At 37.8% G+C, this 15,280-nt stretch overlaps 1 protein-coding gene across 2 annotated transcripts in view; it reads right to left on the reverse strand.

Annotated features, from left to right (window-relative positions):
- Positions 1–2,215: 2,215 nt before the first annotated feature.
- The window catches only part of LOC111865673 (annexin B9), a 19,292-nt gene continuing 6,227 nt past the window's right edge, over positions 2,216–15,280 (reverse strand). For both annotated transcript variants that reach the window (XM_023853873.2, XM_023853874.2), the window contains 5 exons: positions 14,928–15,007; positions 12,327–12,399; positions 12,045–12,218; positions 8,551–8,732; positions 2,216–4,492 (listed from right to left, as the gene is read on the reverse strand). In XM_023853873.2, coding sequence (XP_023709641.1) covers positions 4,442–4,492; positions 8,551–8,732; positions 12,045–12,218; positions 12,327–12,399; positions 14,928–15,007 — 560 coding nt within the window. In that variant the 3' untranslated portion in view covers positions 2,216–4,441. The remainder of the gene's footprint in view (positions 4,493–8,550; positions 8,733–12,044; positions 12,219–12,326; positions 12,400–14,927; positions 15,008–15,280) is intronic.

The following is a 15,280-nucleotide window of genomic DNA, read 5'->3' on the forward strand; positions in this document are numbered from 1 at the left end:
ATTAATCAGTCCCTTGCTTGTAAGCTGCATTTCTAAACAATATGACAATGTTACAGTAAAATCCAAATATCTGACAACAAACCAAAAACCTTATGCAGAGAAATTAATAAACATTAACTGCCTGAAGCATAAATGGATACATTTCACAGGAATATGGTTAAAATTAATGAAATGAGTGCACACTGAGTATTAATGCTGCTTTAGAGCCATTAATACCAATGACAGGTGACAAACATCAAGACTCATTTGAGAACGGCTCAGGAAAGCCCCCGTTATTGAATATATATATATATATTTCCTACAAAAGGTCTTGATAAATCTCTCCTCCTCATTTTGCAGTCAAGTCTTTCTCCCACCTCCTCCAGTTCACCTTTCTAAGTCCTAATGCCAATTCAACTGCCACATGCTGTCCCATCACTGTCCGTTTTGAATATTCAATGCCCAATGGACCACATGACTGAATACCAGTTGAAACAAAATATCTCCTGTGACCTCAGTATTTGAAGTGGTCATGAAATACTATAAATATTGATCATGTGAGTTCTTCATGTAAAATGTTCCTCATTAACACATAATACAATTTTACTGTGATATATAAAAACATTATATATATATAAAACATTATGTAAAAAGTAAAATAAAGAAACAAGATCGTAACAGTCAAACGGTAATCATTAATATCATTTGGGGCTCAACACCAAGACTTACTGACTGACTGACTGTCAGTCGCAATGTGACTTCCGACTTGGACTTGGATTAAGTCAAAGACCCGTTCTCTCGTCAGAGTGGACGCCCCACAAAAAACAAAACCATAATGTTCAAAAGTAATAAATATCTGGTCATGAGCCCGAGACGGGGCTCGACATCAAGACTTACTGACTGAATGACCGTCAGTCACAATGCGACTTGGACTTGGATTAAGTCAGTGAAAGTATAAGAGGCTTAAACTTGGGGGCAGTCAGGCATACTACTGTTCAAGTGACTAGACTGCCATTGTAGCAAATACTGGTAGAAATAGGGCTAAATCTGCTGTACTGAGCCTGGATTGACACGAGGCCTTGTATATATTGTACACAGAAACAGGAATTAAGATTAAATTTGTAAATATATGTAAATACTGAAAATGGACTTACTAACACAGACTATGACTGACAAATGACAGACCTGACCTCTCGTCAGAGAGGGCGCCCCAAATGAACAGGACAGTAACTTTCATATAAGAAAAAAGAAAAAATAAATCTGGGGCTCGACACCAAGACAGACAGACTGATGGACTGTCAGTTGCAATGTGACTTGGACTTGGACCCTGAAATTTTCATAAAATGCTTCAAACATCACAACAGAGATAATATTAACTTTATATATATTTCTTAAAAGTTTGTGACAATGGTNAATCACAATCCAGTGATTGAGGCTAGCTCTTTCTAAGGGACCCAACTGAATAGGTGTTTTCCTTCATCTGAGGACAGAAACAGATCCAGTTTCCGAAGCGTCGTGTTTTTATTTGTTATCTTAAAAACCAGGACGATGGATAAAGTCCAAAAACCCAACATATCAGTGTGTTATACTCCATCGTCAGAATCCTATAGTAACTATAGGCTTCAAACATCACAACAGAGATAATATTAACTTTATATATATTTCTTAAAAGTTTGTGACAATGGTATATTAATATAATCACTATATTTCTGGACATTATCCTTCGTCCTGTTTTTTATTTAGAAAATGAATTTTTGGGAGATGTATTTTAAATAAAAAAACACGATGGAGATATCCAGAAATGCAATAACTGTATTAACAATTCTGTAAAGGCAGTCTGATGCATGAAGCACAGTGCAGTCACATTTTATGTGAAGGATGCATTCCTGAATATCTTGCATAATCCAAGAAAAGTTTTTCTCATAGCAACAAATGCAATGCTGATTTTTTTTGCGATTCACATTATTTCAAACTTTGCAAACAACTGAGTATTTATTATTTTTTAACGCTTCAAAGTACGCTTTAATATTTTGATAAAGGTGTAACAGATCCTACTGTAAGTCCATCCACCCGACAAATCAGGGCATATTATACCTTGTGCAAATGCCCCCCCTTAAAAAAAAAAACTCCTGTGGAAATGTGTCTGAATTCCTTGCTGGCAGCTAAATACTGAACTATGGTGAACACGCAATCTAGAAACCTTCTGATGATGGCATATCACAGATGATGATACTCATTTCCACAGCAAAGAGAGTTTATTCAACATAACCTGGGGCCATATCTCTCCAAAATATAGACTCACAAGCTGCTTTACAATGAGGTTCTCACATGTATAGTGAATGTTGAAATTTCATTTTCAAAACTGGTGTTACTTTCTTTTAAAGTGTGTTATTCTTGCTTACTGCTTACCATGAGGAAGGATACATTAAAAAAAATACACAAACATATATATATATATATCAAAAGCTGGTTACAATTAATAAACTTTGTATCATTTTCAGTTTCATAATCCAAGTGCACTGGTTTGCAAAAAGATACTGTTTCAGAATTTTCAGTGAATTAGAGAGAAAAATCACAAATATTAAGTCATCACTGGTTGCAGAATTATGCTTGTGAATGAAACAATTTTTAACATGCAGCATGTGATGGAAGAACAATGCAAGAGGAAATTCATTAAGTGGAAAAACGAAATTCCATTACAGCTTGGTTTCACACTGCAGTAGCAATTACCCAACAAAGCAAAGGATATGAAGGACAAATACAAATGACTCTTGCTTCACATTTTCATTTATGAATATGAAATAAAAATAACCTATATCAAAAATATTTTTAAAGTCTAATACAAAAACCATACTCTTTACAACAAGTAACAGCTTAACCTCTTCAAAAGGAGAGATTCATTATGTAACAATAATATCATAAGGCTGAGTTAATTCTATAATAATTTTACATACTGCACCATAATTATAATTTGTGGCTTATATTATGCAAACTAGTTGTATTCTGATCATTCACACTGAAAACCACTGTTCCAAGTCCCAATATACAGTCAAAGTCTGATGTAACAAGTAAGGCCTACAACGAGAAGTTTGTTTTTACAAGTATTTTTATGCAGTCAATTTTAATTTGTAATGTCAAATATTTCTTCAATATCAGGACATAACTATCAAACAAGCCATTTGACAGTTCTCATTCAGATTTTCAGTACTGATGTAATTATTTTACAGACATTTCAATTATACAATAGTTTTCATTCTATTGTGCCCATCCCTAAGCCACTACTGGCACATGCAAACTTGGCTGCAACACTGAGCTGTGTTTATACAATATCCGTGTTTTAACACTATTATGGAGCTTCATACCATATTAATTCTAATACAAGCTACATAGTTTTCCCACTGAAAAACTGATGCGTGTTTTATATATGAGGAATGTGTGCCTTTCCAATTTCTTTCTAAAACCCACATTCAAAAATCTTATATCCAAAGTAACTTCGTATATTATTGTTATAACAATGATGTTCATGAAATTTCACTCCAATGAAGGAAAAAAACAATGCAGGAGTGCTGATGTTGAGTCCTTAAGAGAAATGTAAATTGCCACCAAACTACAGAGTGCCACTGATAATTATCATTATATCATAATAATTATATTAAATTATAATTTAATACCAAAAATGTTGACAACTCCCACTAATGCCTTCATGGGTATCTGAAGTAAGAATCAATGTTATTAAATTGACCTGACTCTTCCTCCCTGTACTGAGCTGAAATCTCACAAAATAATATACATGTACTTGCAGTATAAAAGAATTAACTTACTAACTCCCTTAAAAACTTCCACTTCTTCTAGTGGTTACAATGAGGAATTCACAGCTATTTGTTTGATTTTGGGGGAAATCACATATATCCAGGATCGAATCTATCAGTAATTAATTTTTTGTTAACAATTCTTATTATAATGGTCTTCTACTGCATACTACATCTGGGGGCCCCAATGTGAATTTGTCTACAAATACTAGCTAGCAGTTTTTTCAGTTCCAGAATCCTGGATCCTGGATGGGCACATAAAAATTAGGAATTTCTAACCAGTTTCCAACCTTTTTCTCAAATCAATACTTTTGTCTTTCACCATTAGAATTCCTTACTTTCGGTGCATATTGTTGGCAGCAGGAGATAAAAGCATCAATATAGAATGGTGTTCAATGTGCTGAAGTATAAAAAAGCCAAAAGACCTATTACTACAAGCACCTGATGATAAGGCAGTCAGCTCTATAAATTCTGCTCCTATTTAAAAACAGCAGCACATGTTTTACATTAAAGTCCTTTAACATCATACTACACATAGTACCCGACATCAGATCTATATCCTATCTGTGACTATAGATACATAAACATGTGTACAATTTACTCTGTAATTGCTATTTCTAATCTTCCCAACTGCAACATTTCAGCATTTCAGTTTAACCCAACAAAGCCAGCAACAATCTCTTGAAGTCACCAGAACAATCCTCCTAAAACAAAACAAAATCAATTAAATGATATTCTGATAGAAAAATTAGATATTTTTGGGTTGCAGGCAGCAGCAAAAGGAGTGATCTACATAAACAAACCCCAGAATGTCTTGTGCAGAACATACAGCATCATAAATGCACACCATATTGGAGAGTAAGGTTTTTTGGGCATTATGAGAGAAAAGAATTTAAAATATATGAGGCTTGGAACTTTAATAGTGGCAACACTGCTGTAGAGACACCATGCAACGGAACCAAATAATGTCACTTATACCACACGTTAGTTACATACCTCCCTTCCCACATCATGCGCATGCGCAGTGACAAGAACAGAGCCTTGTGTTAGCTGGCAGTCTAATGTAGTGTTGTCACGATATTTTTGAAGCAGGAACAACGGAGTTGGATAAAGATTGAATGTGCCAGAGGCCATGCAGCACAACAGTGTCATCAAGGTCCTCAAGAGGCTTGCGGGGAATCCACATTGCCTTACAGAACAGTGGCAAGGTGGGTAAAAGCCTTCAACGAGGGATGCCAGAATGTGGCAGATATGCGTCAGTCAGGTCATCCTAGTGTCAGTGAAGAAGTGTATGCTCTTTCCGCATTACTGGAGGGTGATCGATGCCATACGATTTGTGAGCTGGCCCAAGACAGGATTAACGCATATGACTGTGCTTCACATTCTGAAGGAAAGCCTGGGCATGAGAAAAATTGCATCACTATGGGTTCCGCATGATTTGATGGAAATGCAAAAATGGCAAGCTGTGGCTGATTTGTTCGATCAACGGGGCTGGGAAGTGCTGTACCATCCACCATACTCCCCAGACTTATGCCCTTGTGACTTCAACTTGATTCCGAAGATGAAGGAACCACTTCATGGCATTCACTTCAGAACTGTTCCAGAGATTCTTCAGGCAGCAGACCGCTCCCTTCAAACTACCAACACAACAGGCACTGCTAAAGGTATCCTATGACTTCCAATCGCTGGCAACGGGTTGTACACAATGGTGGTGACTACACTGAAGGACAGTAAAACTTCGAAAAATGCATCTATTTTGTATCAGTTGTAAATAAATAGTTGCCACTATTAAAGTTCCAACCCTCGTATATTTGGATGCAATAAAATGAATGGGACAATTTCATGTACTATATTTACAAAAAATATGTTTCTGGATATTATCCATTGTCCTGTTTTTAATTAAAACACGTTTTGAAGACTGGATTCTGTCTCTGTCTTCAAGTAAAATCTACTGAACTGGGCCCAATCGACAGAGCTAGTCCCTATCCCAACATTTCTTGAATTCGGAGGGCTGTACCTCTGACATCCCATTTTGTTTTGGTGGGGGATGTGTCCTCCACAATGTCCAGTTACTCATTTTCAGCAGCCCAGTGGAAAACTAGACTACTCATTTTGCGACCTCCATCCTGAGAGTCTGCCTAATGGTTTTGTTGAATGCCCTCTTGCTTCCTAGATGTAACTGTTCCTTTAGGCCTCGGTTCCTGATGCCGTTATTGCATTTTGGTCTCTTCCGTCGTCTCCTCTTGACTGTTGGTCCTTTATGATTGTGTCCCTTACCTCATGAAAGAACAGACCAGCAGATCATCCATCCATGGGCAGTAGCCAACTTCTTCTGGGACCCACCATCACCATGGGTCCATTTCCTCAGCTACTGGTGACCAGATGCTGATCCCCAGACCATTCCTTCAGAGCACCGATAGTTTCCACTGTGGCTTCTTCGCTAGGGGCTCTTTTCCTTCAGGATTTGCTTCTAAATCTGTAGCCTCCACTTCTGCCAGGCCTGTCTTAATTTTGGCTTCCACTGGTTGCTGGTCAGTCTCTGTCACTCCTCAGCAAGCCCTCATCAAATTTCACCAGGCATTCATATTGACTTCCATCCTTTCCCAGTGGGCATCCATTTTGGCTGCATGGCTAGCAGACATTCCATCATGTATTCCATTTTTGTATGCTTACAACACAACCAACCACTGCAGTCTTCAATCTAATCTCACTTCTAACACCAGCTAGCATGTGTATGGAGTCACTATAGATGGGTTTTTAATGTTGACTTGATTTATTGCACACTGATACAGCATGTGACTACACTTTACAGTTCATTTGATCATGGTGTGCATACTGAAGAAATCATCAGTATATGGAATGAACAGATTACCATTTAGATATACGCTTGTTTCTTAGTCGCCCTTCAGATCTCACATTTCACATTTTGTTTTCTGACTGTCAAGTCATATCTTTTTATACAATGCAATGGACAGGAAAAATGTGTTTGTCTGAAAGCATTTAAGCAAATTAGGAAACAAAACTTGTAGGGATGACATTTCCACAGCCTGCCAATGCATGCATTAATGAAAGTACAGAAATCATGATTTTGTAAATGAATCGCTATGGATAAGGGAAACAGCTGTTTCATAAATGAATCGCTATGGATAAGGGAAACAGCTGTTTCATAAGTGTAAATTAATCACAACTCATATATTAATAAAATGCAGTACCTAATCATATGCATAAAAAATGGAATAACTGTGGATTAAGCGCGCATTTTTATTAGTCTTGAAGATCAGTGCCACGGATTTAGAAACTTGTCTAAATTTATATAAAAACGAATTTGCACTTATGTAGCCCATGGGTTTGTTGTGCATGTCTCTAATTCCTCAATAACAATAACATTGTTGAACACAGTTTAGAACATGCCAATCCCCAAATGCTTCACCCTCCTGTACCTTCAGCCAGCATTCACATCTTTATCCTATTAATGCTGTACCTCTCAACTGTGCTGTCTCTGCAGATCCTGCGAAACTAGAACCCTACAGGGCAACCAGCTGAGCATATCTGTATGAGAAAGATCATTCTGCATTATCTGTTACTGCAGTACTTTTCCTTCACCCTAAAATTTTTTCCCTAAACCTCTATGGTGCCTATCAGCTCAGAGGAAACTGTTATCTTCAACATACAAGGGGGTACCCAAAAGAAACCGAACTTATTTTTTTTTAAACTTATTTATTCAAATTTTAAGCACAAACCTTCAATTCCCTTCAAAGTACTCTCCACTTACACTAATACACTTATCTAGTCTTTTATTCCATTTTTCAAAACACTGTCTAAATTCATCTTTTGAGATGCTTGACAGCGCCTCTCGTTTTTTCCTTTCATGTCTCTATTCATTCGAGGAAACAAAAAAAAGTCGCACGGGGCAAGGTCGGGTGAGTATGGAGGGTGAGGAACAGGGGTCATACCATTTTTGGTCAAGAATTGTCGTACAGACAGGGCTGTGTGAGCAGGGGCATTGTCATGATGGAAAAACCAGTCACCCGACTGCCACAAATCTGGCCGCTGAGCTCCAAGTCACTCCCGACAGCTCCACAATTTCTTCAATGGCCCGTCATCGATCTTCCTTGATGATTTCACGAATTTTTTCAACATTTTCATGTGTTCGGGCCGTGGAAGGACGACCAGAACGAGGTTTGTCATCAATTGACATTTCACCATTTTTGAAACGGGAAAACCACTCAAACACTTGAGTTTTCCCCATAGCATCGTCCTTGTACGCCGTTTTTAACATTTCAAGAGTTTCTGTTCCACTTTTCCCGAGCAAAAAGCAGAATTTCACTGCAGCACACTGTTCACGAAAATCAGCCATTGCAAAAATGACGATCACACAAAACAGTTGTCACTATAAACTCTGCCGAAACTAGTCCTTACCTTCTGAAGCAACGGTAGTCGGCTTATCGACTCAGGAAAAGTTAGCTCTATGCGCTCATAGCGGCAAAACGCGGTACTACAAAAGCTCTGCCGACAAAAAAATTAGTTCGGTTTCTTTTGGGTACCCCATCGTATGTTATATCAACTGCAAACAGCACAAGAACAAATAAGTGCACTGGTGATGCAGAACATCACAGTCACCTCACAGATCAATCTAAACATCTATCACATCACCAATTCTAAGAGCGGAGTGCATAAATTTTGTATGTACTGAACTTGAGCAATAATAATATAGTACTTATCCCTCTATATCCTGCATAATGTTAAACTAATTGTAAATTACCTCAATACGATTTGCTAAGCTTTTTTCATACAGTTTCTCATAGTCTTCTTTGATATCACCCAAATCAATCTCTGAACGTGTAACAATGATTCTGATAAGTGTCCTGTCCTGTGTTCCCATTCCAGCCATGGCATTATGGAGTCTCTCAGCAAAATAGGCAGTCTTATCCTTCACAGATTTTACTAGAATCAGAAGACAAGAGCAACTTAACTTCATTATCCTGAATCAAAAGAGCCCAGAATTCAAGATCACACCCTAAAAGCAGAGGTATCAGAATGAACGACATACACAGTCTCAAAATGAAATGAACAATTCCTATTAAACATATATACAAAAAAAACTGATCAATAACAGATAACAAGACTATTTACCATTGTTCTGTTAAGTATAAATATTACTTACTTACTTGCTTACTCATGGAGCTGAGCCCTGGAGGAGCTGCCAATTCTGCAGCTACTCAAGAATTTCCCAGCATTTTATGGAACCTGAAGGTTCATTACCGTGTTCACAAGAGCTCTCCACTGGTCCCTATCCTGAGCCAGATCAATCCAATCCATACCATCCCACCCTATCTCTATAAGATCCATTTTAATATTGTCCACCCACCTATGCCTTGGTCTTCCCAGTGGTCTCTTTCCTTCTGTGATACTAACCACTACCTGGCAGTGGCAAAGGTTAGGGAAAGACTGGCAGTGAGCAAACAACACACAGAGTTCATATGGTGAGATTCAATCTCAAGAAATTAAATGAGGTAGAGGGTAAAGAGCAGTATTGTGTTGAAGTATAAATATTATGTTGCCTAATATGAGATGAGATGATTATGCACACTGGATTAGAAAGGGCAGAAAAGGAAGACTATCCCAACAGTTTTGTTCAGTGTAACACTTTGGATATAGCTCGGTTTATATAGTGTACAGGATATGTGCTGGACAACTGCAGAATCAGGGTCTGGTTCCTACTAGGGGCAGACATTTTTTCCTCTCCAGTGCACTGAAATGAACTCTGAGGTCCAATCGGTCTCCTATATCCTACAGAGGGTACCAGGAGCTCCGTCAAAGGGAATAAAGCAGCCTGGCATGAAGCTGACCACTCACCTCCATCTTGAACCAAGGTCAAGAATGCATGGTGCTATACCTACACTCCCTTACACACAGCCTTGTCATGGTGCTTAACTGAAGAGGGACAATTATACTTTGGATGGAACCTCATTCTTCCCAAAACTATGAAGGATTGTACAACAATGAAAGGACTAAAAATCATAAAGCAGAGCTACAAAACCTGATGCAAACACACCGTGTGATTCCAAAGGTAGATGTTTACTGAATTCCATACTGACAATGCAGTATGCTCTCTACAGTTGCAAAAGAAATGACCACTACTCCATCTCATCTCCACAAAGAACAGAATTTCTTCATCCACATTATACAGTAGAACATCACATATTTCAAAATATTTGGGACAGAAAAATCAGGTTTCAAATTGCAAAATTTTGAATTTCACAATTCTTTTTCCAAGTAGGACTTACCTGTTAGGTAGGCAGTTAAGTCCCTATGTTATGTTGTAAGCGATGGTCCTTATATTTCATTGATATAGAGCTCCTTTATCTTTTGCTTACATGTTTTTCCATTTAAACACATACTACAAAATTTAGAGACAATTTACATAAAAATGCAAGCCTGCAAATAACAACTCACATTTCTTAAAACTCTAATCTTACTTATTATTTCTTGAAATACAACTCAACTGACCTTAGTTCCAGAGCATTCTTGTGCACTGTTGAAATAAAATCTTTAACCTCATCCACAGCGCTAACAATTCTCATGTTCATATCAGTTGAACTTACAGCAATCTAACACTGACAAACCCACTGATGTATTTGTGCAAACTGGACACACCAGAAGCAAATGCATTCCCTCCATCTTTTCTCTTTCCTCAGTTGCTACTGATGCTGCCATGTGCTTGCTGCTAGGGTCATCAGAACTTGTCTTCTGACCACTGGTGGTCGAGACATATCTGACATCGAAAAACTTGTCAAAACTGCTAACGTAAGTCTTGCTCAACATAAAAATGGTAAGCCAAGTATTCAGAAATGAAGCATCAGTGCAAAAAGGAATGTGACAAAACATACCTGGTGGTGCAGTTATGGTTTGTATCTCAAGCATACAGCAATAAACACACAAACATTGTGGGGGGATGTGACAAGGGAAGAAAATACAGAATCTCCCAAGGCAAATGTCTGAAGGAGGAAGTAACTGACAGAAGAACTTGAGAATTCTATATGAAAACTGTATTTGTATGGATTCAAAGACAAAATGGAATGTCCATCTCATGCAACATCATTACGCAACAAGAGGCTGAAATTTTAAGTTCATTTCAAGATTGTGTGTACACATGATGCAGAGAAACAACCTTTCTTTATAGCATAGGTCATCACTTTGCAAGAGGCTTCCATCACAGTTTGAAGCACTGCTGATGAAATAGAAATGCTATCCAGTTACACCAGATGATACATATGCAAAATCCATTGCCATAAAAACATCAGGCAATAAGAAGCTGCAGGTGACTATGTTAGAAGATAGCATAAAATTACCACCATGTTCCCAGAACTATACCTAAGGTGTAGTTGCATTTGAAGGTCATTTAACACTAGATGCCAGACCTATGACTCATAAAATGAGTAATGACCTTGTGGTCATACCTGGAGGGATGACTTCATAACTACACATTCTACTGAATTAATTTGAAAGAACTGTTTTCTGAGCAGCTTTTCATAGATGCTATGTTCAGTCACCATGGAGACAATAATGAAGCCCAGTGTAAATCCACTCTGCTGGTGGTTAAAGACAAGGGCAAGAGGTCTTGCCAGAAGTGATGATCAAGAGGATTTAAAGTGTTGTATATCTGTTGAAATGGATGGGAGAATGAGGAAGGTGGGAATATTGGCAGTGAATGTGAGTGTGTGAGCAGGGTATGTGAGAGAAGATGGGAATTAGGAAGACACTGAAACTGAGACAGGCAATAAAAATTGTGGAAACTTGTGAATCTGAATACAGGCTAATGACTTCACAAAGAAAATTAAGTAAAATATGTGTATGTATAATGTGTTCTAATATTTACCTTTTCACATGTTTATAGTAAAAATATGAAATTAATTCATAAAATTACTTTGCTGTGCAAGTCTGCTACCTAGTGCAGGGTCATCTCTCATTCTGAATCATCTTCCATTCAAGTAAATATGGTACTACACTTCAGTGCACTTTGGAAAGGTGTCCAGTGTCATAAATTATTACAGTGAAACAAAATGGTTTACTGGAAAAACACCTCATTTTAGTTTCAATTTTCAAAAAATTTCCGAATTCTTGTCTTGATGTGAATAAGTCATTCTCACACATGCCTATTAAATACGATGCAAGCCTGCACGACACTAAGACAAAATATCTGCCCTTTATAAAGAGCAGTAAACAACTTCCTCTGACATCCTGTAAATACTTTACCTATGGACAAGTATCCATCTTCCAAACTGCCTGCAAATTCACGTTTAATTGCAGTTTCAATGTCATGACCTGCAAGTTTCTCATACTCGCGGAACACACGACGCAACTGAACATAACTGCGGGAAACCAATATGGCATTGAAAGCAGATTCATCCGTCCCCCACTGCATTTCACCTGAAAGGAATAAGTTCATGAACTACATCAAGGTTGCACTGTATGTCAGCAGAGAAGCATGACTGACATAATTAGTGATCTAAATTGAGCACATATATCACCACTCACCTGCTTCCAGAAGAGATTCAGCATCAGCCACTGCTGCACTAGCATCAACATCAGGGCTTTCATCTCTATTAGCCTGAAATTAATAGAATATGTCACAGTAATTATTTTAAATAATCTTAATCCTGAACATTTAGGATAGAACCACAATATTTATTTATTTTTCTCATATTACTGAAATTTTTAAGATTTTAACATAAGGCTATGCTAATTTAAATACATGTGTGTGTTCTTCCACATAAATTTATACATACTTTGCTGAAAACTAAACTGTCCTGTACGGTAAAACATAAAATTGTCTCTGAGCTTAACTAATTAAGCACTATGTCACAAAGGCATATGAAGGGGTGGATGTATAGTTCCACATTTTCTTGACCTCGGCACTAGATGGTGAGTGATCAGCTTCACGCTCCGCTGCTTTACCCCCTGTACCCACTGCATACGAGGTTGGGTGGACCTCAGAGCCAGTCTGGATGACGTGAAAAAGAGAAAATTCTTGATCCTACCAGGACTTGAAATCTGACCCTCAGTTGTCCAACCCGCAGCTAATCGCTATAACGACTACGCTATCCCAGCTCTTAAACTGTCTTGTACGTCTTCAAAAATGCATTATAATTCATTCTGTGATTTATCCAGAGGAGAAAGTTTTAACATTACATAACTAATCATGTGATATAATTTGGGTCCCTTAATATTTTTCATTTCCACTGCTGGTAAGGCATTTGGAATAGACATATAACTCTCAAGACTGATCATTTTAAGAGTATTGTCTTTTTTGATGAGTGACCATACATAAACATATCTTTAAAATAACTGACTGCATGCAACAGGGTTCTCCTTGAGAGGCTGACAATCACTCAGCAGGCCAAGAAATACCCTGCCTTTTATGTAACCCAAAGGTCCTTTATAGTGTTCACAAGAGCCTTCCACGTGAACCTGCACAAGTCAGATGAATCCAGTCCGCACTCCCATATCCTACATCTCTCAGGTCTTATTTACTACTGCATTCAGTGCTACATTAAACATGCCATTGGAGACAGCCATCCAAGCAACCACGCAAAAATCCTGTCAAAATCAAAGGGCTTGTAACTATGTAATATTTGCAAACAACTAAGGTCTCATTAATCAATTAATCAGTCAGGCAAAATAGATTTTTATCACGGAAACAGTAACACGCTGTAACATGTTAGTGACTAAGACATGGGCTTTCAACTGACACTTGGATTTATTAAATGCTTATAATGGGTAACTACAAAGGATTATAACACTACAATTAATCTACACACTTAACAAACCACTACAGTTCACGCTAATCTTAGTATGTTATAGTCTTCATTAGCCATTGCTCAATTTGCCTTAAGTGGACATTGCTAGGTCATGGCTGCTAACCATGGAAGGTCCTCACGGCCAGCAATGAACTGACACTGTTCACTTACAGTTCAAGAACTGCAATCACCAATCGCCAACTCAAGATGGACTGAGTTTTCCTGATGGCCATTACTATAAAGCCTCAGTACATACCATGTAGAAAACATGGCACTGCCTAGCAATGGCCCACTTCTTTGATGACGTGGGAGTGTGCTTATTGACCATTAACAAGCAACGGTCTCTTCCCCTGGCCCTGCCATCCCATCTTCCATCCATTATGTCACAATATTAAATGAATAAGGATATAAACTTGGGGGGGGGGGAATGTCCAGCTATTTGTAAAGCAACCTGTAGAACAAGGAGATAGAGGACAAGCCATGTAGATAAGATTCTACTCTGTTTTGAATATACCTGTCTTGCTGTATGGCAGTGAAGAATGGACAATGATGAGCAGGCATGAAAGCAGATTACAGGGAGCAGAAATACATTTTCTGAAAGTGGTCAAAAGATGTACAAGACCATCTCAAAAATGAAGACAATACAAAAGCACTAAGAGTGGAATCAATAATGTAAAGGGTAATACACTATACACAGAACTGAAAAATACATAAAAAAGAATGTCAGTCAAAAGAAAGCCAAAGCAAGTAACGAAATATCAGGATAGTGGATACATTTCCACTGGCTACCCCAAGATGGATGGAAATAAGAAACCAAAGTTTAGCCTAATTCACAGAGAGGGAGAGGGATGAAGAAAACAGTAACCAATATACTGAGTGATTACATCATTTTAAGTTTGAAACTTGAAAAGAAATCAACGTGTTTTCCAATTAATCAATCAAGACAACAGCCAATCAACACAGCTTCTTCAAGTTTGGCATAAAATCAGAATGAAATGTGACTGAATACAATTACGTTTGCAGATGTTGATGACGTTTATGCTAAAGTTTCATCCCGAGTATCATTAATGAATGACACAACGTCATGAACCTTAAAAGATAATCACAAAAGGAGATAACCAATTAAAGAATCACACCTGTTAATTACTCAGGAAAGATCTACAGATGTCATTTAGATTCTCCACATCTGCAGTCTACTGCGAGTTTTCTTTTAGACAAAAATCACATTTTTGCATCAAGTATCCTGCTCCCCTCATAGTCCACCTCTTTTTGAGGAATTAAGAAGTTGTCTCTCTTCATTTCACATAATTTCCTGTTACATATGAATTGTAAAACTTACAGTGAGAAGAGACACAAGCAACCTCTTGAAGTGTCCAGATGTATCACCCTTCAAGTCACTCTCCAGCGAGTTCTCATACACTGAAACATGTGTTAATTGCATAAGCATAGCACTGCTAATAAGGAAAATACATAAATACATTAATTTAACCCTTTTGCGCGGTCATTTAAATTCCACGGCCGTCTCTCCGGCGGTAATATGTTCAGCCGGCCATTTAAATTTTGCTCGAAAATGATTTATTCATCATTGTTCTTAAATTCTATGAGATAGGAACATGAAACTTTCACTAAAATGATCTTAAAAGATGGTTTTATAACCTTGCCTTATAATATGAGCGCCCGGTATCTCGGCAA

This window comes from Cryptotermes secundus, unplaced genomic scaffold (assembly GCF_002891405.2).
Source record: "Cryptotermes secundus unplaced genomic scaffold, Csec_1.0 scaffold19, whole genome shotgun sequence".
Taxonomy (NCBI): Eukaryota; Metazoa; Arthropoda; class Insecta; order Blattodea; family Kalotermitidae; genus Cryptotermes; species Cryptotermes secundus.